The following is a 23,016-nucleotide window of genomic DNA, read 5'->3' as shown; positions in this document are numbered from 1 at the left end:
TAACAACACCAACAGAGTGCCTCCCCGTGTCCTGTAGTTGGTAGAATCTACGTGTCGTTCGTTGTCCAATGCAGCGGAGCACACAGAACGAGAAGAAGTTCCTTAGTAGGGAATTCTCACGTAGTTGTCAATCGCCCTTAAGCTTAGATTAGTTAGAGGATCACCAGTAGCGTTAGATGTTTGACAGGGTAGAAAACTTGAGAGAGTGATCTTGTAGGAAATAAAGATAAACTACGAACGAGGAGAGGTACTACGCAGGAGATCGGAGCTCGACGAAGGCGGCTCTCTTCGTCCCCCCATCGCCGAAGTCGCTTGTCGACGGTGCGTCGTGAGGTAAATCGTGTTCTGCTATTGCCTTCCCCGGCCGATACATGACGTACACGGCGACCTGAATCCCGCCAAGAGCTGCTCCTGCGGCGTTTGGTGTGAGCACGAAGTAGTCCTCGAGGATGGCGCTGGTCCAGACCCACAGACAGCCGTTCACAAACGCCACTACGGACATCGTCACGGGCATAGAGGACGCGTTCTTGGTACTGACGATTCGCTTGATGGTCTCTAGCGGGGCAAATTTGAGCAACAAGTTCATGGCGACGCACATGTAGCCCAGGACGCTCACCACCTGGTCTTTGGACTGGTGCGTCACTCCAGCGACAGCGATCGCCGCGTACGCCGTGATGATGACAAGCAGCACAACCGTGCTCCCCCACAGCCTATAGAACCTGCGAGTCGTGTGTTGCTCTGTACTGTACCACCAATACGCTGCCGAGAAAGCGATGGATGTGACTGCAGCAAAAGCTGTGACGGAGAAGAGCGGGAAGAAGTTCCCAATGAGGTACGAGTAGATCATCCTGGACAGCGTATCACGTTAGCTCCGCAGCTACAGCGCGACCCAGCGCTTGGATTCTGAGCACTCACCACAGATAGGAGTTCCCGAAGAGCGCGACGATGGGGAAGATGGACACATCTCCGACAGCTCGGTGCTTGTAGACATGGCGAATTTCAGGGAACGGACTCAACCCCACGGCGATGGCGGTGACAAACGTCAGCACTCGCAGCGTCGTGAGCAGCGCCTCGCTCGCCATGCTTCAAGACGGAGGTGGGGCCGCTAGTGAGTGGCGCTGCAGTGCGAAATAGCGAGAGCACTCTTTGATGAGTGGACACTACGGTTGAAGCAGTGAGATGGTCCCCTCTCAGAAGTCCACGACCAGAGAATGGGGAGAAGCGTTGTCACAAGGTCTCGGCTTGATGCACTCCGTGTTTCGTGGCTATTACTTGTCAAACTATCAAAGGGGCGACTTCACCTCGACGAACACGGCGCTCTTGGACCGCTCGTTCTTGGTGTCTGCCTCCAGGGCGTACACGATGGCCTGCTCGCTCTTCGGACGCGGGTGGTCGCTGTCGACGCGCCCAGTCGTCGGTCTGAGCGCTGCGTCTTCGATTTTGCCTGGTCGGTAGATGACGTACACGATGATCTGGACTCCCCCCAGCGCTGTGCCCACGGCGTTCGTCGAAAGCACGTACATGTCGTCTTGGAGCGCACTGGTCCAGACCCAGAGCAAGCCGTTGATGAAGGCGACGATGGACATGGTCACGGGCATTGACGACGCGTTCTTCGTGCGGATGATGCGCTTCAGCGTCTCCAGCGGCGCCACCTTCAGACACACGTTCATGACCACGCACAGGTAGCCTAAAATCTTCTCGACTTGGTGCTGGGACTGGTGCGTGACGCCAGCGACAGCGATGGCGGCGTAGACTGAGGCGAGGGCCATGGCGACGACGGTGGCGCCCCAGAGCATGTAGAACCTTCCGCGCGAGGTGCACCACCACCAGTAGACGGCGCCGAAGACGATGGCCGAGACTGTCTGGAAGGCGCACACCGAGAAGAGCGGGAAGAAGTTCCCGATGAGGTACGAGTAGATCATCCTGTAAGGCATTCAGCACGACCATAGCGAGTCACTGCCTCGTGTCGTCAGCAAACTGCTCGTACTGTACCATAGGTAGGAATTGCCGAAGAGCGTGACGACTGGAAAAATGGACACCTCACTGGCGTCTCGCTGCTTGTGGACGCGGCGGATTTCCGGGTACGGACTAAGCCCGACAGCGAGCGCCGTCACGAACGTCAGGACGCGCAGAGTGAGAAGCAGCCCGTCGCTCGCCATTTCGCCTCTTCACTCGACGGTCCAAACCAATTGTGAGCGAGTTGCAGCACACGAAAAAAAGGAGAGTGATCATCGATGAGTGTAATCAGCCAAACCTCTCGGTAGTGATAGAGTTACGCTTTTTATTCCTGTATAAGGGTTTTAGTGTTGGCACGGCACCTGCCACAGCGTGCCTTTGCCTCCGGTTTAAATGAGCAGGCTTGCGTCCGATCAAACGGATTAGAAGCCCGTGCTGAGCGAAGTTACTCTTGTGGAGACTAAGACATGTTGAGGTCGGTTTCCTGTAGTCGGACAAACACCTTGTTTTTTATTATTATTTTGCTTTAAGGGCTGCTACGAGATGCACACAGGCACGAGATCAGGAGACGAGATGCTGTCAAGTTTATCGCCGCACCTGGAGGCGATTAGAGCCACCATAGGAAAAGTGGTAGCAGCGTTGTCCAGCTTGGTTCCCTGCACTGTGACGGGTAGGTCGCTTTTGCTGTCTACAGACGCCGATTTATCCACAGCTACGACGCCTAGAGATTTCTTTGCAGGGCGAAAGATGAGGTACAGCGCCACTTGGACGAACCCGAGTGTTGAGCACGCTGCGCTAAGGAGGAGAATGAACATGTCGTTGGTAAACAGTCCTTCGACCGTCCAGATCAAGTTGGAGGAGGCGCCAGCCAGACACATAGTGAAGGGGATCGAGGCGCCCGATCGCGTCTTCAGCACCGTCTTGATCGTCTCGAATGGCGCGACGTAGGGCAATAAGCAGGCGACAGTCATCATGTTGCCTGCGATGAGTCCAACTTGGTCAACCGGTTGGCCAGTCACCCCCGTCATCCCCAAAACAACATACACGGAACCGAGCACATTGGCAATAAAGGCGGCGCCGATAGTCTTGGCAGCGTACGCTCGCGCTTTTGTCCACCGGAAGTATACGACGATATACGCCGTCGATAGTATCGTGCCAAACACGTACGTGGCAAACAGAGGAAAGTAGCTCCCGGAAGCCCAACCGTAAAGCATCCTACAAAAGTATCGGTCAGTCAGAGCGCCCGTTCAGACTCGTTCAATAGGAAGCAACTGGACGTACACCATACAGCAGTTGAGCCACAGCCCAACGAGAGGGAAGAGAGCCACCTCCCCCGTGTCGTGGCGCTTGTGGATGTCGTACAGTGCTGGCGCAGAGCTGAGGATCATGGCCACGGAGCAGATTGACGCCATCGCCTTCAGTACTGTTAGTCCCGCACTCATCCTGACTGCGTGTCCTGTCTGAGCTGAGTTTCCTCACAGCTGACAGCGCCGTCAATCGAACTTGTCCAGTCGAGAACTGAGCAAGAGGAGTGGGCTGGAGTTGAATCAAAGACGACTGCAGTACTCCTTTTGATGAAGCCGTTGGATGCATGGCTCCGTGCGCCAGTTCTGAGTCGTTCGCGAGGCTGAGCGCCATCAAAGTTTGTGCTGCTGCAACGAGCTTATTTAAACCGGCAGCCACGATGCTGCGTCGTATCACTGCGGATTGGAAGCGGATCGAGACGTTTCACCTCGTCTATTGTCCGGTGTTCGAAGCCGAAGCCGAATCGGAAAACTGACGTAAACGACTGGTCGCGGCGCACTGGTCAGTATGGTCTGTAGACGAATGCCTTGCTTCAGGCGAGATTCGCAGGTCTAAACCCTAAAAACACACGTCACGTGTTGCCTGCTTCATCCCATGCGGGAGACCGTTAGACGATGCCACTAACGCCGGTGCTAACTTAGTACAAAACGCAGGGATCTATTTGTCGGCTCGGGGCAGCTCCAGCTGCATGTATTTACCTTTGCCCGTATTCACTCCCCACGCATCAACCCGACGACGGAACCAACAGCATTGGTGGCGGTTCTACTTCGTAGTCTAGATGGCTTTTGTCAGGGCGTGCTACCTACGGGGTAGAAGATTAACTAGGTGGTATATTATCATCACCATTACATTCTAGCCTACTCTATAAGGTTTGTGCTGTGCCAGTGCAGCGTTCGCTTCTAAGGGGAGTGCACAGCGATGAAGACAGGCGACGGAAGCGTGCCCGTGGTGCCATCGCTCTGCGGTGAGGCAGAGACCGTCACCGGGGGAACGAACTTCTTTCCTGGCTGGGGCTGCTCGAAGACAACGTCGTCCATGCCATCCTGCATTCGTCCTGGACGGTAGATGAGGTACAGCACTACCTGCACCAGCCCCAACGCTGCGCACACCGTTCCGAGGAGGAAGATGAAGATGTCGCTGGTGAGCAGGCCGTTGATCATCCAGAGGACGTTAGACGTAGCGCCAGCCAGGCACATGCCGAACGGGATCGACGCGCCCGACCGGGTCTTCAGCACCGACTTGATGGTCTCGAACGGAGAAATGTAGAGCAGCACGCTGCCCACCGCCATCATGTAGCCCGTGACGTTGCCGACTTGGTCGGTTGACTGGCCCGTCACACCGGTCAAGCCTAGGATCGTGTAGAGCGCAGTGATCGCCACGACGAGGAAGGACGCGCCGGTGGCCTTCAGCGCGTACGAGCGCTCCTTGGTCCATCGGAAGTACACGCCGATGTACAGGACCGCCATGATGTCGCCGAACAAGTAGGTAGCGAAGAGCGGGAAGTAGTCTGCGGTTGCCCACCCGTACAACATACTGTGTGCAGCACAGCAAAGGATGTGAGTAACGTGCGTTCATCTACAAGGGCAACGTGATGGGCAAGCGACTTACAGCACGTGGCAGTTAATCCAGAGTCCCACAAGGGGGAAGAGCGCCACCTCTCCGGTGTCTTGGCGCTTGTGGATGCGGTACATGGCGGGCACCGAGCTGAGGATCATGGCGACCGAACAGACGGACGCCAGCACCTGGATGATCGTAAGTCCTACGCTCATCTTCGTCGCTGTCGAGGTTGGCGGAGCGAGTCCAATTCAGAAATGAGCAAGTGTGGCGCGCTATTGCTGCTGTCCCTCTTGTCTCTTGGTCCATACCCCTCCACTGGCGTCGGCACTCGCATCAGCACCGAGCAAAGAGCTGGTGGCAACGAGGCTGCCGACTTAAGCACGCACAGGACGAGCGTCGTATCAATCGATTGGAAGTGAGGCGGAGAGTGATTGTCCGCGAGCACGAGAACATCCTGTTGCAGGCGTGTGTAGCGCCGCCAGCGCCGCGTCTATTGTCCGATCTTCCGACGTGCGGCGACTTGCTTCAGATTTGGTCGAGCAACGACTGGTCTGCAGAGAGACCTTGCCGGTGCGGTGACTCGAGCGCATCCCCCCTTCCAGAAGCTGAAACTGAAGCTGGTGACAGCGCATCGCTCGTCTGTGCGTCCGCCTCGGGGCTGAATTCCATTCGCTCACGCGTGAGAGCACGCCAAGGATTGGGGAGATCGTCCAAACACCGGCGCTGAAGCCAAGCGCCTTCGACAGGCACACGAAAATGCCGACGGAAGGGGTCTACAACAGTTTGTATTTTGCTATTTTGCATCTATGAGTCTATTCGAAAGGGTGGCAGGCTGCTCAGGGCGAGCAGATCGCCATGAAATTGGGCGAGGGCAGGCTCTCGACGGTCGTGTCGCTCTTCACAGTCATCGTTGCCGTCACGGGTAGCACACAGTTGAGGTTCGCGAACTCGAGGTCCACAGGCGCCGGGTATCGGCCTGGCCGGTACATGACATAGAGCGCGACCTGGCTGAAGCCCATGACGGAGCAGACGGCGCTAAGGACGAGCACGAAGATGTCGTTGTCGAGGTATCCCTCGAGCACCCAGAGCGCATTCGAAATGGCGCCGGCAAGACACATACCCAGCGGGATCGACGCGCTCGATCGCGTCTTCACTACGGTCTTGACGGTCTCAAGCGGTGCAATGTACGGCAGCAAGCAGCCCACCATCATCATGTAGCCCACGGTGTCTCCCACTTGGTCGGTCGTCTGGCCAGTCACGCCGGTCATTCCCAGCACGGCGTAGGTTGTTAGCAGCACGATGACGAAGATGGTTGCAGCGATCGTCTTGGTCGCGTACGAGCGGGCCTTCGTCCATCGGAAGTAGACGCTCACGTAGACGATCGCGGTGAGCTCCCCGAAGAGGTAGATGGCGAAGAGGGGGAAGTAGGAGCCTGTAGCCCAGCCATACAACATTCTGCAGATACAACAGTGAGTTACCCCCGAAGACTATATAGCGTGCCCATCGAGACGTACACGAGATGGCAGCTGATCCAGAGTCCAACGAGGGGGAAGAGTGATATGACGCCAGTGTCGCGGTTCTTATGGATGCGGTACACGGACGGCACCGAGCTGAGGATCATGGCTACCGTGCAGGACGACGCCATCGCTTGGAGAACAGTCAATGCGACGCTCATCGTGGAAGCAAGACGTAGTGGAGACGAAGCTGTGCGTATCAAGGTTGGCTGAAGGGGTCCGAATTGGAAATGGTCTGGTTGGCTTGCCTCGGACCGGCAAGGAGAACTGCAGGAGGCTGTGGTCGCATCGCTCGTGGCTCGACATCCGAGAATCTATCGAGCGGGGCGAGTTGAGCGCTGGACGGCACGGCGAAGACACAAGTTTGGCACACACACCCCGGGCTTCAATCGCCGTGATAGGAAGCGGGGCAGCAAGTGACTGACAACAAGCTTTGCTTTGGTCAGGTAAGCGTTGACCGATCGTGCCGTTTCGCGGGCAATGCTCGACTCGTCTATATGCGACGAAGCACCAAAATTCTGGTGCAGGAGCTGTAGACGAATCTCGGCACCACCTTTGCCTTTGCTTGCTGTCTGCGAAACGCTATCTCAATATAGCAGAGGTGGGAAGGCAACTCGCGTGCGTACGCCCGCTCGAGGCCCCCAGGCCACGAGAAAAAATTGGTCGAGTTGCCGGTTGCGGTTTAGCGCCAGCTTGTCCGTTGCGTCGAGCTGATCGCGGCCTTGAAGCCTAATGTACTTGGCCCACGTATACGTGAGGGATCGAGTGGACAGCGGAGCTCTTGAACGTGCGTGACACCATGTCAACGCAGCGGCCGTGGCAACCACCAACAGTGATGCTGAGATCTATCGCTGTTTTCATCGTCATTCGCAGCTAAGCTTAGCCAATTCATTTTGTGGTTCTTGTCCGCCAGCTATTCCTGCGTCCAAAACAGCAAGAGAGACTCCCACATACCTCCACACTGCACGGCATGATGGACAACCTGTCGATACCTTTCCCTGCCGAATGCTTCGTGTGGCTGCCATGGCGACGAGTTTGGTATCTGGCAAGAGTCGAAGAAACTCGTGAGGCGGAGCGGGGAGACCCAGGCGATGCAGAATTGTGGGTTCATGTACACGGCGAGCCCGCCACGAAGGACAAGTGGATGACGGTTCACCGCGACGGCACCACTGCAGCAGGCACTCCACCCCTGCAGTTACTCCACGTTCTGCCCACAGCGCTCACAGGCATCGGTTCGCTGCCGGCCGTAGGAAATCGCGTCCAACTGCTCGTAATGGACCAAACTCTCGTTCGGCTCATCGCATCTCGACGCACCGACGAGGAATTGAGCGCTGTGGAGGTGCCCACACTGGTGGGTATCGTTGTGAAGGTGCTTCCTGCACGGGATGCGTCGTTAGTTGACGTCGCGTACCCCACGGAGCTACTGGGGCAAACACCTGATGAAGCGCAGTGGCAACGTGTCCAGATTGGCAACGGATACGTGAGTTCTCGGTACCTGTGGGTCTTGTGACTTCCTCATCGCCTACTCACTGTGTACTGTGTCTGCAGATTAACGTGATCTCGGAGTCACGCTTCGACACGCTCCAACAGCAGCTAGCCACCGCCATCGGAGCGCCGTCGCTTGGTCCACCTGAACAATAAGCCACGGGAAGCCAAGGCAGCTGGGCTGGAAGAGCTCAGCGGGTTTCTATTCAGGTTGGTGCATGTAGTCACGCGCGCTTTCCGGGGCATCTATCGCGCGCTCGCCTACGCCCTACAGGTCGCTGTTGAAGCTTCCACTTCGCTTCTTGGCGTAGCTGGTGCGCTCTGGAGACTTGTTGGTCGCGTTGCTCTTGACCGCGTAGCTCGCCTTGCTTTTAACTGGCGCGCCGTACGCAAACTTCCGGATATCGGCGCGCTGGATGCTGCGGAAATCGAGGTCGTCTTCATCGTCATCCAGTGCGAACTCTTCCAGGTCGTCCTCGTGCATGGGCACTTCCAAATACGGGTTCACCGGCAGCGGACGGAAACGGTAGCCAGTGACAGTGAAGAAGCTCAGCGCTGCTAGTTCGCTGACCGCCACAGCGACCCAGGTAGCGTCGTAGGGCAAGCTGGCCTGCAAAAGCTGCAGCACCAGTCGAGTCACGTAAATGTAGCAGATGACCAGTAGGTAGAATGACCGGAATTGGGTGAGCTTCTGGAGGTTGGCAAACGCCTTGCCGTCCGTGGCAGCAGCAACTCGGAGCTGACGAATCGACCACACAATCGGCAGCAGTACAGCAGCGCAGCAAGCCACGTCTGCGAAGAGCAGGAGGTCTCGCCAGCCCACCCAGGCTCGTGTGCCTACTGCAGTCTCCGCTTCCAAAATCTGGGCGGTGTTGCTCACGACCTGCAGCACCAGCACAAGTGACAGCACGGACTTGTCCCTCTGCGACAGATGAGGCTTCAGCAGCGACCATCCCGTGCCGATGAGCATCAACACGGAGAACAGCAGCAGACCTTTCAGGCTCATGAACGTGTACGTCACTGCCGTCCAGGCCGTGAGCGTGTCACCATTGTGCTTCATGTAGTACGAGCGCATGGCTTCCGCAAAGAGCGCCACGGCCTTCACCCCCACCAGCAACGCCATCAGCCAGTGCACGCGTTGCACGTACTCTCGATGCACCACTAGACACCGACCCCAAGCCCCCGCCGCAGCCAAGAACAGCAAACTCGTGGTCAAGTAAACCACCGGCAACGGAGCGTCTCCCGCCGACAGAAAGTCCTTGGCTCCGTTCTTAAACATCGCTTCCATCTGCCACAAGCAAGACAAGAAACCCCGTCAGTAACTGAATCACAGCCAAAAACTAATCGGGATAGCATCCATCCTCACGTGGAAAGAGATCTCGACGCCCGGCGTGCACTGAGCGTAGAAAATATAGTAGAACCCGATGCTTAGAGGTCCGTTGTGGCCTCCTCCTTCTCGTCCATTAAGCTCCACTTGCTCCATGCCCCGACTCACGTTCCTATTTTGATCACAACTTGAGTCAGATATGACATAAAAAAAATATGACTCTCATACCAGGTGTGAGCGTCCGTGAGGTCGATCCAGCGACTGTCCTGGCGGAGCTCCAGCACGCACTTGTCCCCTTCTTCACTGGTCTGGGTCGTCATGGGGTCATTAAAGTCGTCGCTGCCCACTGCGTCGTCCAGCATCGCCACAGTGTCCCAGAGTTCGTCTTGCTATTGTTATATGAGTGTTATAAGTCCCTCATATCATATTTTGGTGCCATCGAATACACAACCAAACGCACATGCACGAAGAGAAGGCCTGCCTGGACGTTCTCGGCGTCGTCGGGGGCGCTGATGTCCACGCCCGACACGCGCACGTCCATCCGCCCGGCGGGGCCGAAGCCGAAGCGCTCGATGAGGAAGTGTGCGCGGTCCTCGCCCTCGAAGGACCACGACTGCTTCATGGCCGAGGCGTCATATGCGCCCGCCAACAGCAGCAGCGCCAAGTGCGTGGCCTTCATTTTTATTTTATCCTGAAATTGGCGATGCAGATTCATGAAATATCCGCTATTTTGACAAACCTGTGAAAAAAAATATTTTATTGGCATATATTTTCACAGGTTTGGCAAACTTTCGCTCTCAATTTTGTCGACCTCATCAAGTCTCACAGGGAAGTTTTTATCTGGATAATTTGGTTGTTAACTGATATACATATCGATAACATCGACTTCAGGCCGACGCATCAGCACGGTCTTGTTTCACAAGTTCGCGGCGGTCAACGTTGTTAGTAGTAGGTATCCGCACCATCGCGGCCGACACTACACGCTCTTAATCTCCATGGTGCAACAACTGTAGTAATGCCATCAAAGTCCCTCAAAGATTCCTTTGAGCCTTGACAAACTCCCAAGTCGGCGCATGCTTTGATGCAGACGAGGTCGGCCTTTCGACCCGGCAATGCCCTGGTGATAGTCATATGGCGCTCATGAAGAGATTCACGCGGTCACCTGCCGCGTGAATCTCAAGACGTCAAGTCGATCACCGCCTCGAGGGACAGCCGAATGCACTTGACCCGAAAGCTCACTTCCCATTTCACCAAGTGACCCCCACGTATCGATCGACCTACGTACCGAGCATGAAGACCGTCTTCGCTCTCTTGCCGATCATGGCGTTCGCCCACAGCGTCCAGGCCTACAGTGAGGGCTTCGACCTCACGGACCACACAAGCCAACTCAACTTCTACCACCAAGCTGCCAGCGACCTCGCGACCGAAGACGTCGCGCTGGACGATACCTGCGTCGTGGACCAAGTGCACATGGTACAGGGCTCACAGACATCCGTGTAAATTGAGGTGAGCCCCCTTACTCACGATTGTACTTTTCTGCTGCTGCAGCTCATGCGCCATGGCACGCGCTACCCTTCGTCTGGCAGCTACAGCGCCATCGAGAGCTTCGCTGAGACTGTCGCCGAGTACCTGAGCTGGGCCAACATGTCAGACTCCATGGCCGACGAGCTGCAGTTCCTCAAGACGTGGAACCTGTCGGAGCTGATCCCGTACCCGGACATCGAGGTGGACAACATCACCGCGCTCGGACTGCAGGAGGCGTACGATGTCGGCTCTGCTATTCGTACCAAGTACGCCGACCTGTACAACTCCAAGGAGACCGTGTGGACCAACGCCAAGGAGCGCGTGGTCCGCACTGCACAGAGCTTCATGAAGGGCTTCCACGGGGAGGACTGGAACGCCGATCTGCTCATCCAGGTGAGCAACACCGACGAGACACTGGGCGGCAACACGTTGACGCCGATCGACACGTGCCCCAACTTTGACGGCGACGAGAGCTCGGGCCAAACGGTGTTTGCCGAGGCTACGGGCTGGCAGGACGCACTAGCGGAGCGTCTCGAGTCGCTCTGGCCTGGCTTCGGGTTCTCGACCGGCGTGGCGCTCACGGTCATGGACTTGTGCATGTACCAACGCAACTACCTGGGCAAGGACCACCTCGAGTTCTGCCAGCTTTTCACGGATGACGAGTGGGAACACTACGGCTACAACAAGGACCTGGGCTACTACTACGGCTCGGGCTACGGTGTGGCTCTCGCGCCTACCGTCGGCTACCCGTACGCCGAGGCGGTGACGAAGCTTTTGAACGAGACGGAGACCACGTACTGCCAGAAGATCTTCGTGTCTTTCAGCCAGGACACCCAGCTGAACGCCATGTACTCGGGCTTCGGACTCAACTACGACGAGACGTACCCGACGGACGCCATCAACGCCACCCGCAACTTCCGCTCGTCGCGAGTGGTTGCTATGGGCTCTCGCTTGGTCACCGAGCGCATCACGTGCGACGGCGAGAGCTACGTCCGCTTCAACATCAACGAGCAGGTTGTTCCTCTGCCCGGTTGCCACAGCGGCCCTGGCCTCACGTGCCCGATGAGCGAGTTCGTCAAGTACATGGAGGCTCGCAAGTCCGAGGTGGGCGACTTTGTGACAGAGTGCGCCTCGACCGGCGGATCGTCCGAGTTTACGTGGTTTGAAACCCCCGTCCTGAACCAGTGCACCGTGACCTCCTGCTAAGCAAAAGAGTATTGATGTTTGCTGCGGCGATAGGGCATCAGTCGTGCCGTTAACTTTCATATATCGATGTCCTCAATGAGACTTGTCTGGGTGGCCAACGTAGTTCGTGCAGGACAACCAAATCTTCAGTTTAACGTTACACCAAAAAGGTCTCTTCTCTTAAAATATGCGTACAATGATGACTGAGTGGCGAGACGGATTCTCCTCCGTCTTGTCACGTCAACACACCATTCTGAGCTCTGGCGCAGCTTCCACTTCTAGAATACTTTCGACCAGCATGTCAACGTCGACAACAATTCCCCAGACGTCGGAATATGACAGCGTCCCAGACGGTATTCTAGTTGTGCTGTTGCAGATGCTGAATCATATTTCCAGGGAAGGAGAATCAATAGCAGTTCAATCCCTTGAAAACAACACTCCAGTGCTGCGGCTGTAAGACACGCAAGCGGTACAATGGCAGGATTATTAGCGATAGTGATACGTTCCTGAGGTGTGTTCGCAAGACGGCACAAATTCTGCACTAATACTCGAACGCCCACGAGTTCTTCTCTAGGTAATCCTGAATCGCAGAGCGCAGAGACGTATTGGGCCGCAGCATGTCCAGCGTCAGGCGCTTGCGCGTCAGCGGGTCAATCGCTCCATTGCGCCGCAGATGCTCCTCCAGACAACGGCGCTCATATCTGCACCAGAAAACAACAAATTCAGTCAGTGCGCAACATGAAAGTTGGACCCTTTACAAAATTCACGTACGAGACGCCGTTGGGGGTCGTCACCGGGTCGTGCATGACCTCCATGCTGATGGGGCACATGAAATAGTCGGGCACTTCTCCGGGGTACATGTCCTTCTCGAAGCACGCCGCCATGTGCTCCACGTACGCCATGAGCGCATCGGCTTCGTCTGCACCTGGGCGTGTGGGTCCATTCGACATAGAATTATCCTGTCTTGCCTGCGTCTCGAACAGCTCGGCCGTGTGTCTCGCTCCAAACAGCCGTTGCAATTGGTCCTTCACTTTCTCGTGCCGAGCGATCCGCTGCTTCTGCATCTGGAGCCACTGGCGCTTCTTGGCCCTGCGCAGCTCCGTGGTGATGTCCTCCTGGAAGGACTTGGCCTTTTTCGTCTTTTCAGCACTGTGCAGTGCCGTCTGCAGCGCCTCCACGGCCGCGTCGAACGCCAGCAGGTGCAGGAGACTCGTGCCCAGCATGTAGCTGGCCTTGGCGTTGAGTGCGTCGTACTTAAGTGCATCCTCACAGTCGTCTCGGCACTTCTCCCACCGCTCGAGCTTGGACTGGCACAGCGCGCGGTTGGAATAATACGTCGAGCGGCCTGGGGCCAAGACCTACAGAGTGAATTAAAAGGGGTTACGTGTGTGTGTGTGGGGGGGGGGGGGGGGGGGGGGTTACGGGCAAAGGAACGCCACGTACGATGGCCTCCGTGTACATGTCGATGGCGGCGTGGAACTTGCCCTTCTGGAAGCACTGGTTGCCCTGCAGCTTGAGCTGTTCGGCGCGGTCCGCGGTCGCCATGGCGCAAACTTCTCGATGACTTTGCTTGATTGCCAAAAATATACTCCAGGAGTAAGAAACATATATGACCAATCAAAGCGGACGATTGTGTCTATAGGAGCCATAAGGCACTTTTGGAGGCTCACTACGGCGACTGACTGATTGAACAGAGCCTGCCAACACACCGATGGCAAGTATAGCGCTATTCATAAGGCGTGGCAAAAGTAGCGAGTGTATGTGCAAGTCGAAGGTGTTGTTTCGATCAACTAAATGGTGGCGTGTCAAGCTGAATCCAGAGTCAGCAGAGACTGCTTTGTTCGAACCGAGGGTGATGTCAATGCTCTGCTTGTGCCGCCGCAGATGTCGAGCTGTAATGGCTCAGTGTCAAGCAGTAGAGGTCCACACGCTGAGTCCGGCGTGACATCCCCTGGATGGCCAGCGCTGCAACAGCTCAGAAGAAGTCCAGACCGGGATGTCCCGTGAGCGATTCCTACCGAGACGTCCTCTCTACCCTGTTGGCAACCACCATCACTCGACGCACATCATGCATGCCATGCTTGACTGGGTTCCAGGCATTCCGGACATTGAAGTTGGCACTACTGCGAACGAATGCAGGTCTGTGCCATTGCTAGGACAATGCGACGACCCGCCGGTTGACCAGGCAGGGCGATTGAGGAGGCTTTCCCTCCTTTCTTTCTCGTCCGGTGGTCGCGCTCCTTCTCCTGTTGGCAACACGTTGGCCCATGCGCGTGAGTGCAGCTCGAGTTTGTGGTGGCGCCGGCGCTCACCCTTGGCCTTCGCTGACTGCTTCGACTCCACTTTTTCCGTTCCCGTCCTTGGCGTTATGCGGTGCTGACTATTGCAGAGCGCCCACTGGCAGCGCGTAGCCTTCGTCTACGGTTGATTTTCTTCCAGGCTTCGGCTGTGGGTAAGCTTGTTGCTGCGATTGGAAACGTAAATGATCCGCTCAAGCGGCGCGCAACTTCAACGTACCGTTTCTGCATCCATTCGACGCTTGTGATTGGCCGCCTAGGGTCGTCTCATTGCAAGTTATGAACGACCTGCCGAAGCGGGCGAGCCCCGAGCGTTTGGTGGCGTTGCCGGTTGCCGTCGCCAGCCCTCTCGCGTTCTCGGCGGGGGAGATACGCATGTATGCGCTAAGACTAAGATGAGCGCGTTCGCTGTCGCATGCGAATTTTGGTGCGGCGTTTGCCCGAGCTGGATCGCTGCTCCATCGCTGCAAGGTGAGTCCGATGACGCAGCGGAGGCTTGCGCCGGTGCTGGAGGATACTGACAGCTCCGGCTTCAATGCTCATGTGGCCGCATTTCCTGTGCTTGAGCTGGCATCACAACCAGGAAGCCGAAGCTCTTGCATGGTCAACACCTTGCTCTTGTCTTGAGCGCTGCCGAGCGACGAAACTTTCAGCTTCTTGTTAGAACCTTTATGCTCACCCACTCCGAGTAGCATTCGCTCTACTCGAAACATTCACCGTGCTTCTTCCTCCCCTAGAGTATCTCCCTTGACGTCAAGCTGTGACTAAGGTAGCTCGACCTTTTCAGGAGCCTGCAGGCCCATAGAATTGGTCAATCTGACTCAGCTGAGACCTACAGGTGCTATCCCGCGAAGCATCGACCGATGAAGAGCAAGTGTTTCGGCAGCAGTGCTTTGCATGGCTCTGACAGGTACCACCTGACGGCTTCAACGTCTTAGACCGCGGTGCACCGCGCGAGGTGTCCTCACGTATTCGTCGATCGATTCTCCTTCGTTGCTCTTCGTAGACGTTCTCGAGCGACTGCAACAGATGTCGGCGCTGCTTTCAATGGCATCTATGAGTTTATTTGGCTGGGAGTATTTACAGCTATGTTCAGGGGCAATTCATGTGCCTGGAATTCTACTACATGTACACGGGTATGCTGGCCGCAGCCAGGCATGGCCGAGCTCTTAGACCCGCAGCTCGAAGTCGCACGGGCTGCGACTCATCTGGGTCTCGAGCTTCACGGCTACGGACATGGTCGGCACTGCGGAAGCGGCTTTCGCCGCGGAGTTCTTTGCTGCCATGGTGAGGCTGTAGTGGAGCCGGCAGAGCCCCTTGATCTGGCCGTTCTTGTTGCAGTCCGGCAGGCGGCACAACCGAGCGCCGCCGTGCAGCTTGCACAGGCCCTTGGACTGGGCCGACTTCTGGCAGCCAGTGACCGAGCAGCGGCGGCCGCCGCCGTGCGCGATGCAGTGGCCTCCGCCCTGGTCACTGATCTCGCAGCCGGGTGTCGTACAGCGCCGCCCGCCGCCGTGGGCCTTGCACAGGCCACGAGAGCGGATGCCCTTGGTGCAGCCAGCCATGCGACAGATGCGCGAGGCCGGTTTTTTCTTCTGCAGACGGGAGGGTCGGTTCGAGCGTCGGTAGCCGCGGCGACTCGCAGCAGTCGGCGACGTGAAGAAGACCGAGGTGTGGTGGGCACTGAAGGCGCCGAGGCCGGTGTTGATGCGGGCCTTGGGGTCGTTCAGCATGGGGAAGAACGCAGTGTTGCGGGCGGCTCCTGTTTGGTTCATGGGGAACGTTGGCACGCGCAGAGCTGCTGCCATGTTGGGCGAGATGGATCCTAGCGACGCAGAAGGGATGCTGCCGCGACGCAGGGTACTGGTGAGCTGTGGTGTGGAGGGGGCTGAATCTGAGGAAGCTGCAAGGGCCGTGGGTGTGAGTACGGAGCTGAACAGCGTGCGAGCGCTGGCCACTTCGAATCCCTTGCTGGCCGGCAGCTCCTGGTCTTGCGGGCCGGGGGACATGATCTCCTGGAAGATCTCGTCCAGCATGTCGTCGTCGCTGAGCGCCTGGTTCAGTGTGCTGCACAGAGCTGCGTTCGCGGGGGCGGCGTACTGAGTCTGCGCTGGGTGGTAGTGGGTCTGTGCGTCCGAGTGGAAGAGCATGAACGTGTACTCGTCCTCTTCGGGCGCGCTGGATCGCCAGTCGGGCGTCATGGTGTGCGACATCGGCCGCTGCTGCTGCTGGGCTACGCTGTGCTTGACGTTGGGCTGGGACAGTTGAATCGGAAGTGACCAACTTGGGGCGCCCATCGATGCCAGAGGGGCGAGTCCTTTGAGCGAGGCCGCAGTTCTTCGATTTGTTGCGGCGGTTATCTCCATAACGGCCACGCCGGCCCCGTAGAAGTCTCGTTTGACTGGGGCTGCAAAAGAGACGAAGGAGATCAAAGTTGCTGTTCAGCGGGGTTGTAAGCTCACCCGGGCGAAGCACTGAGTAGCACCGACGCGCTGAAATGATTGCAGATTTCGCAACCGGGAGCCACACAAATGGCCCGTGCGCTCCGGCCGAGTCTCGGCCCGGAGCATGCTGGCGATACGCTATGGTTGCGGTCGCCCGGCGGAGCACGAGGGTGATACAAGCGGGGCATGTGCGAGGCCCGGCAGCATGTCATCGCCGCGAATAAGGATCAGCAGTCCAAGTGACTCGCATGTGCTTGAGCTCCAAATGTTCCATTACTCCCAACAACTGACTACAGCGCACGTAATGCAGGAAGAATCATGCCGCGGTAACGGAGCCTTATAGGGCCCTGGGCACTCGAAGCACACCGGGCTCGACCGCTGGGTTCTTCGAAAGCACGCAGAACCCTCTTTTCTGGCTTAGTAGAAGCCCCACTGGACTGCTGTGCCACGCATGTCTGCTGTTCTCCATCGATCAGAGCAGTGCACCGTGCAAAGGAGCAGAGGCTTGGAATGTCTACGTGCACCGGTGCAAGTCTCCGTTGCAGCGTCGGTCTCTCCTTGCAGCGATGTAGCAGCGTCTGCCAAACGCCGCACCAAAACCAGCTTGCGACGGCGCTCATCTTAGTCTTAGCGCATACATGCGTATCTCCCCCACCGAGGTCGCAAGAGGGGGTGGCAGCAGCAACCGGCGACGCCACCAAACGCTCGGGGCTCGCACCGCGACGCCGACTTGCAATGCGACGACGGCTCCTCGGCGGCCAATCACAGGGGCGATCCGGTGCAGAACCGGGGCGAAAGAGCACGTTGAAGTTACGCGCCGCTTGGGTGGCCAATCGCGGCCCAGCGCGAGAAGATACCTATCATTTACGTTTCTAGACTAAGCTCGACCGTTTCGCCCAACGGGCACCAGTTGAGTAGCAGTTACGAGCGAAACGAGAGCACACATTCGAAATCGGCGCGCTATTGATCCGACGGCGGTCGCCGCCGAGCGAGTGTCGTGAATCATACCTTGTGATGCCTGCATCTCAGCGGTCCAGCGAACGCCCGGCGTGATCCGGTGGCGACAGCACATTTATCCTCGAGCGGGCGCTGCCAAGCACTCGAGCGTTTCCGTAAATGAGGTGGCGGACTGCACAAGACATTGACAAGTCCCGTGTCCCATCCGATGTCGGTGCCATCGCCATCGCGGGGGCAAACTTCCCACAGCCGAAGCCTGGAAGAAAATCAACCGTAGACGAAGGCTATGCGCTGCCAGTGGGCGCTTTGCAATAGTCAGCACCGCATAACGCCAAGGACGGGAACGAAAAAAGTGGAGTCGAAGCAGTCAGCGAAGGCCAAGGGTGAGCGCCGGCGCCACCACAAACTCGAGCTGCACTCACGCGCATGGGCCAACGTGTTGCCAACAGGAGAAGGAGCGCGACCACCGGACGAGAAAGCAAGGAGGGAAAACCTCCTCAATCGCCCTGCCTGGCCAACCGGCGGGTCGTCGCATTGTCCTAGCAATGGCACAGACCTGCATTCGTTCGCAGTAGTGCCAACTTCAATGTCCGGAATGCCTGGAACCCAGTCAAGCATGGCATGCATGATGTGCGTCGAGTGATGGTGGTTGCCAACAGGGTAGAGAGGACGTCTCGGTAGGAATCGCTCACGGGACATCCCGGTCTGGACTTCTTCTGAGCTGTTGCAGCGCTGGCCATCCAGGGGATGTCACGCCGGACTCAGCGTGTGGACCTCTACTGCTTGACACTGAGCCATTACAGCTTGACATCTGCGGCGGCACAAGCAGAGCATTGACATCACCCTCGGTTCGAACAAAGCAGTCTCTGCTGACTCTGGATTCAGCTTGACACGCCACCATTTAGTTGATCGAAACAACACCTTCAACTTGCACATACACCTACTACTACACCTACTGTACCGTACTTGAAGCTGCCATTGCTGACTTGACCTAGCGTCGTCGACTGCTAGCACCTTCGAGTTACTTGCCATACTTGCCGTCAATGTATCGATGTTCTCGGATAGGTTCTGTTGGCTGCAGGCCGCCTAGAATGGCATGCAGCAGAATGGTCTGGCCATCCTCTCAAACGACCAGTCGCCGTACTGAGCCTCCAAACGCAACAGTATCTCAGCTTCGACCGGAACACGACTCCATGGATTTTGACAGCCCTTGACCGGGCGTATACAACCCAGCGGGATCTGTGCTCAGCTGAAGACTTGAGTAGCATTCATCGACACACACTTACACACGGACAGGACTCAAAAGCCGCCCAGTACGCCGTTCAGGGCGTCGCTGATGGCGTACATGCGACGCCGCTCGTGCTTGACATGCCCGATACCGACGCTCTGGCCACCACTGGCGAAGGCCATCATCTTCTTCCCGCCCACACTGTCCGGGTCTCCGCGCTTTTCGTAAAAGAAGACATCGTTCACGACGCGGTCCAATGCAGAGTAAATGTGGCTTGGAACAGCAATGGTCGCCACAGTGTCGAAGAGCGACTGCTCCGAGACACGTGCATTCCAGACATCTTGGTGAATCACGTTGCGCTGCAGCAGCGGGAGCGCGATGTCCATTTCAGCAGCCAGTAACTGCGGCGCCAATAGCTCGTGAATAGCCATGGCGGTGCGGAAAAGAAACACCGTGCCGTCCAGCAAAAAGTTGTCGAACACTCGTGCCGCCGACTCGAGCGGTAGCACTTGCAGGAACAGAGTCTGCAGCCAGTTCATCAAGTACATCGAGCAGGAAAACACGCCGATCTCTCGCAAATGGGCGTGCAGGTGGGGAAGCCGCGAGTTCAAAAAGGTATCAAAGAGGGTGTAGTACACACTCGCAAGATCGGCGTCCAGCAAGTAAAACGTGAAGAGGTGCTCGTTCACCATGAGGTTGGCCAAGCATTGGAAGGCCAGGTAGCGATCTTGTGGCATGTGCAGACACAGCATGGCCGCCAGGTATGACATGCCTTGAATGTAGCCCAAGTCTGGTCGATAGCACGCGTACGTCTCCAGCACTTCGAGCAAAAATGCGTAGTACGGTCCGCTCGAGTCGAATAGCTTCAGCGACGGGAAAGTGCGCGGCAGATCCGTATCAATCAATGCCAGAGTATGCTCACGACCACCATCCACAGCACCATTGTTCTCTTTTGCTGCTTGATCCTTCTTATATGCCGCTGCCCGTCGGCGATAGATCTTAAACATCTCCGGTGTCACCTTCAGTTTGTTCCCGATCGCCATGGGCCATACGCGAGCGCGGATAGATGGTGGAATCCCCTGACGCCATAACGAGTGCGCCAATGGTGTATCCTTGTTTTCTTCCCAATCGCGGAGAATGCGTGTTCGCCAAAGCTTCTTCACTCGCCGCAACTCTTCTTCCTTCTCGTGGATGGCCTCGCGAGGGACATCGCCAAACTCCACAGCCAAGGTCGGAGGGGATCCTCGTCGATGACGGCGAGTTCCGACTGGTGGGGTCGTAGCCCGCCCTGGTGAGACTCGGCCAAGATGCGGGTCATCTTCGCTCGCCTCGCTGCCACCTGAGAGCTGCCTTAGTGTCCTAGGCATTTCCAGCGCGTTCACTGCTGCTCCTGCCTGAAGCATCGCCTGTGATGCGGCAGATGACTGCCCATATAGTGTCGGATGAACCTCAAGGGCAATAGTGTACTTGTGACCACAAGCTACTACCAGCTCGGTTTGGGAGGAGAAGCAGTCGATGCGTTCGGGTTTGTCCTTGTTCGCAGTGTGACCAAGACCGCAGGCCCCGTAAGAGTTAAGCCCCCAGGCAAACATGACACGCTTTTCTGTCGTCGCAATGGAGTGGAAGGCGCCACAATACACTCGCACCAATTGATCAGGGGCACAAAGCGCGTCTTGGGGTAGCTGTACGCGCGCAGGTAACGGTTGATATACATCCCCAGTGCCAAGCTGCCCATACTCGCCTAATCCCCACGAATACAGATCGCCACTTTCCGTCAGCACAACCGTGTGAGTATATCCGCAAGCAACTTCGACCACTGGTGAGCCTCCTGATACCTCACGGAGCTTCTCCACGCAACGTGGAATGACTTGATCCTTGTCCACGTATCCTAGTCCACATTGACCCTCACCTGTCTTGCCCCAAGTGAAAATGTTACCCTGTCGGTCTAGCGCTGCCGTGAAGTTCCAACCACACACTACATGTGAGATACGCGTTCCCTGAGGAAAACCCACGATCTGATGCGGCGTGTCACGCCACTTGTTGTCGCCCAGTCCAAGGCGACCATTTCGCCCCCGTCCAAACGTGAACACCTTTCCCTTCGAAGTAAGCACAGCAGTGTGTGCTCCACCGCAGCTTGCGCCCACGACACTTTCTCGCAGAAGACTCATGACCTTGCGCGGCACAGCGCGGTCACGCATGTCACCATGGCCGAGACGCCCGTCCTCGCCACTTCCCCACGTATAAAGCTCTCCGGCATCTGTGATGGCTAGCGAATGCTGGGCGCCACACGCTATCATGGCAATCGCTGTGCGATGGAGAGCCTTTTCTAGCGCGAGTTCCTCGACCAGATTCGGTGCCAAGAATGACGATGTATTCATGCTGCTCCGCGTCGGTTCACTGTCGGTGGAAGTGGTGTTGACTGCAATCGTGACAGCTGCAGCCTTTTTGTCTTCATTGTCACCGTAGCTGTAGACATCTCCCGTAGATGTCAGGTAAAGCAGGTGCTCACCACCACACGCTACTTGAATAATCGGCTGACCATTGAGCAGAGATACCTGCTTCGGGCGAAGCACTAGCGGGGTCCCACCTTCTAGGCTAGGCGGTCGTCCCCACACATACATCTGAGAGCTTGGCTCCTCATCCTCTGCTGAATCCCTCTCCACTTCGAGCTGTCTCGATTTGTCCACCTCGGTTTCATCTTCCGCCGTTCCTTCTTCATCGTCACTTTCATTTCCATCCTCGCCCTCTACACTTTCACTGCTATTGTTGGTATCCATAGCATCGGTATCGCTAGCGGCACCTGTTCCTGCAGCTGTTTGGAGTTCCTGGCTGTCACCCTCACCATGTAGCCCATTGCCCGTCGGCACAGTACCTTCATCTACCCGAAAAGAGCTTGACTGCATAGTATCTGCAAGTGAAATGCCCACCGCGCGCGGACTCCGACGACTTTGGCGACTATTTCTTCGGTTCAGCACTGGCTGTGACTGGCTGCGTTGCCGGGGCATACGTTGCACGCGCTCAAAGCCATGCAGTTGGTCATGCACGGCAGCCAGCATCTCATTCTGTAGCGCCACCAAAGCCGTCATGCTGCTCTGAACATCAGTACGCAGCTTGGCGTGCAAGGTCTCACGTTCCTGCTGCAAGCGGCGGATGTTTCCATCTCTCGCAGCACCTTCATAGCCCATGCTGCTGTGTCGCGTCCAGTACGTGTGCTTAATCTCCGGCAACACCCCGTGACTCAGCGCCTCCAGCGGACCCAGCACCGCGTCGTCACACTTCTTCTCAAATTCCGGCTGCACCGACTCCAGCACGTGCGTCAGCGCTTTCACGAGCCGCGCAGCATGAGTGCTGCCTCCGTCTTCCTCTCTCGTCTCTCCATTCTGTGCGTCTGCAAACAGCGACATGTCCGCCACCCTCTTGTACTCATCCAATACAGCTCCCGTGGCTCCCCACCACGCCGTCGTCGCCTGCATGTAGGCGCGTACACAATGCCACAGCGCACTGAGGTTCCCCTCGGCCTGCAGCACCTCGTTCCGGAACTGCGTGGACGCGTCGCTGCTGGGCTCTGCGTCCTGCTCCTGCTCCGAGTCTGCGTCGCTCTCCAGCAGTCCCACGTCCTCGCTGTCCGTGACGCTGTCGGCATCCGCCCACGCGGTGGCCTCCGCCGCCGGCTTGGCCCAGTCTGGCAGCTCGCCCTTGATCGGTTTCGGTGGTCGATTGCGGTGATGCGCCACAAAGTCGCAGAAGATCTGCATGTCCAGGCCGGCGCTCGAGCTTGTGTCGTGGTGCAGCCCCGCCGCGTGCTGCGCCGCCAGATGGGCGCCTACCTCCCGCAGGAAGGCCTGCAGTCCGTCGAAGCGCTGCTGCAGCTGCGCGTCCGAGAGCGGGAACACCTGCAGCGCGTACTTGGGCGGCAGTCCCACGGGCGGGTGGAAGTGTAGCTTGGAGGCCAGCGCCGCCACCTGCGAGTAGCGCCGGTACACCAGGAAGTGAGCATGCTGCGTGGCCACCTGCAGCACGTAGGCCAGAAACGGCTTGCGGTCCTGCGTGTGCTGCGCTTGGTAGAAGCCCAGCATCTGCACGTCCGTGAGCAGCCCGAAGCCCAAGCCGCCCATACTGAAATGCTGAAAGGATTCGCGACTGAGAAAAGTTACACTTTAACAGCGTTGAAGTACACTTCATCATCAGTTTTTGTGTCCCTTTCTTATCCACCGACGCTTGGTATTCATAACTGCTC

At 57.2% G+C, this 23,016-nt stretch overlaps 10 protein-coding genes across 10 annotated transcripts; 2 read left to right on the top strand and 8 right to left on the bottom strand.

Annotated features, from left to right (window-relative positions):
• Positions 1–250: 250 nt before the first annotated feature.
• Positions 251–1,082, bottom strand: KRP23_4572 (Bidirectional sugar transporter SWEET5; the record flags this gene model as incomplete). The annotated part of the gene is made up of 2 exons (XM_067889545.1): positions 251–848; positions 916–1,082. The coding sequence occupies 2 exons, from the start codon at positions 1,080–1,082 to the stop codon at positions 251–253; spliced, it is 765 nt and encodes a 254-aa protein (XP_067748697.1).
• Positions 1,083–1,283: 201 nt separating this feature from the next.
• KRP23_4571 (uncharacterized protein) lies at positions 1,284–2,159 on the bottom strand (the record flags this gene model as incomplete). Its single annotated transcript, XM_067889544.1, has 3 exons — positions 1,284–1,472; positions 1,878–1,923; positions 1,993–2,159. 3 exons carry the CDS (start codon positions 2,157–2,159, stop codon positions 1,284–1,286), a joined length of 402 nt encoding a protein of 133 aa, XP_067748696.1.
• A 333-nt stretch (positions 2,160–2,492) lies between these two features.
• On the bottom strand, positions 2,493–3,398 carry KRP23_4570 (Bidirectional sugar transporter SWEET15; the record flags this gene model as incomplete). Its single annotated transcript, XM_067889543.1, has 2 exons — positions 2,493–3,171; positions 3,238–3,398. 2 exons carry the CDS (start codon positions 3,396–3,398, stop codon positions 2,493–2,495), a joined length of 840 nt encoding a protein of 279 aa, XP_067748695.1.
• Positions 3,399–5,654: 2,256 nt separating this feature from the next.
• On the bottom strand, positions 5,655–6,463 carry KRP23_4569 (Bidirectional sugar transporter SWEET12; the record flags this gene model as incomplete). The annotated part of the gene is made up of 2 exons (XM_067889542.1): positions 5,655–6,273; positions 6,333–6,463. 2 exons carry the CDS (start codon positions 6,461–6,463, stop codon positions 5,655–5,657), a joined length of 750 nt encoding a protein of 249 aa, XP_067748694.1.
• Positions 6,464–7,302: 839 nt separating this feature from the next.
• KRP23_4568 (uncharacterized protein) lies at positions 7,303–7,973 on the top strand (the record flags this gene model as incomplete). Its single annotated transcript, XM_067889541.1, has 2 exons — positions 7,303–7,812; positions 7,881–7,973. The coding sequence occupies 2 exons, from the start codon at positions 7,303–7,305 to the stop codon at positions 7,971–7,973; spliced, it is 603 nt and encodes a 200-aa protein (XP_067748693.1).
• A 112-nt stretch (positions 7,974–8,085) lies between these two features.
• Positions 8,086–9,823, bottom strand: KRP23_4567 (Protein GPR107; the record flags this gene model as incomplete). Its single annotated transcript, XM_067889540.1, has 4 exons — positions 8,086–9,105; positions 9,184–9,316; positions 9,373–9,533; positions 9,605–9,823. The coding sequence occupies 4 exons, from the start codon at positions 9,821–9,823 to the stop codon at positions 8,086–8,088; spliced, it is 1,533 nt and encodes a 510-aa protein (XP_067748692.1).
• A 611-nt stretch (positions 9,824–10,434) lies between these two features.
• KRP23_4566 (Acid phosphatase PHO1) lies at positions 10,435–11,874 on the top strand (the record flags this gene model as incomplete). Its single annotated transcript, XM_067889539.1, has 2 exons — positions 10,435–10,617; positions 10,693–11,874. The coding sequence occupies 2 exons, from the start codon at positions 10,435–10,437 to the stop codon at positions 11,872–11,874; spliced, it is 1,365 nt and encodes a 454-aa protein (XP_067748691.1).
• Positions 11,875–12,394: 520 nt separating this feature from the next.
• On the bottom strand, positions 12,395–13,398 carry KRP23_4565 (E3 ubiquitin-protein ligase CHIP; the record flags this gene model as incomplete). The annotated part of the gene is made up of 3 exons (XM_067889538.1): positions 12,395–12,554; positions 12,625–13,211; positions 13,297–13,398. The coding sequence occupies 3 exons, from the start codon at positions 13,396–13,398 to the stop codon at positions 12,395–12,397; spliced, it is 849 nt and encodes a 282-aa protein (XP_067748690.1).
• A 1,921-nt stretch (positions 13,399–15,319) lies between these two features.
• KRP23_4564 (putative WRKY transcription factor 19) lies at positions 15,320–16,447 on the bottom strand (the record flags this gene model as incomplete). Its single annotated transcript, XM_067889536.1, has 1 exon — positions 15,320–16,447. The coding sequence occupies one exon, from the start codon at positions 16,445–16,447 to the stop codon at positions 15,320–15,322; it is 1,128 nt and encodes a 375-aa protein (XP_067748689.1).
• A 2,403-nt stretch (positions 16,448–18,850) lies between these two features.
• On the bottom strand, positions 18,851–22,894 carry KRP23_4563 (TBC1 domain family member 12; the record flags this gene model as incomplete). The annotated part of the gene is made up of 1 exon (XM_067889535.1): positions 18,851–22,894. One exon carries the CDS (start codon positions 22,892–22,894, stop codon positions 18,851–18,853), a length of 4,044 nt encoding a protein of 1,347 aa, XP_067748688.1.
• Positions 22,895–23,016: the final 122 nt, after the last annotated feature.

The sequence above is a fragment of the Phytophthora ramorum genome, assembly GCF_020800215.1.
Source record: "Phytophthora ramorum isolate Pr-102 chromosome Unknown Phyram_PR-102_s0003, whole genome shotgun sequence".
In the NCBI taxonomy this organism is placed as follows: Eukaryota; Oomycota; class Peronosporomycetes; order Peronosporales; family Peronosporaceae; genus Phytophthora; species Phytophthora ramorum.
This window is presented reverse-complemented; position numbering and strand designations above follow the sequence as displayed.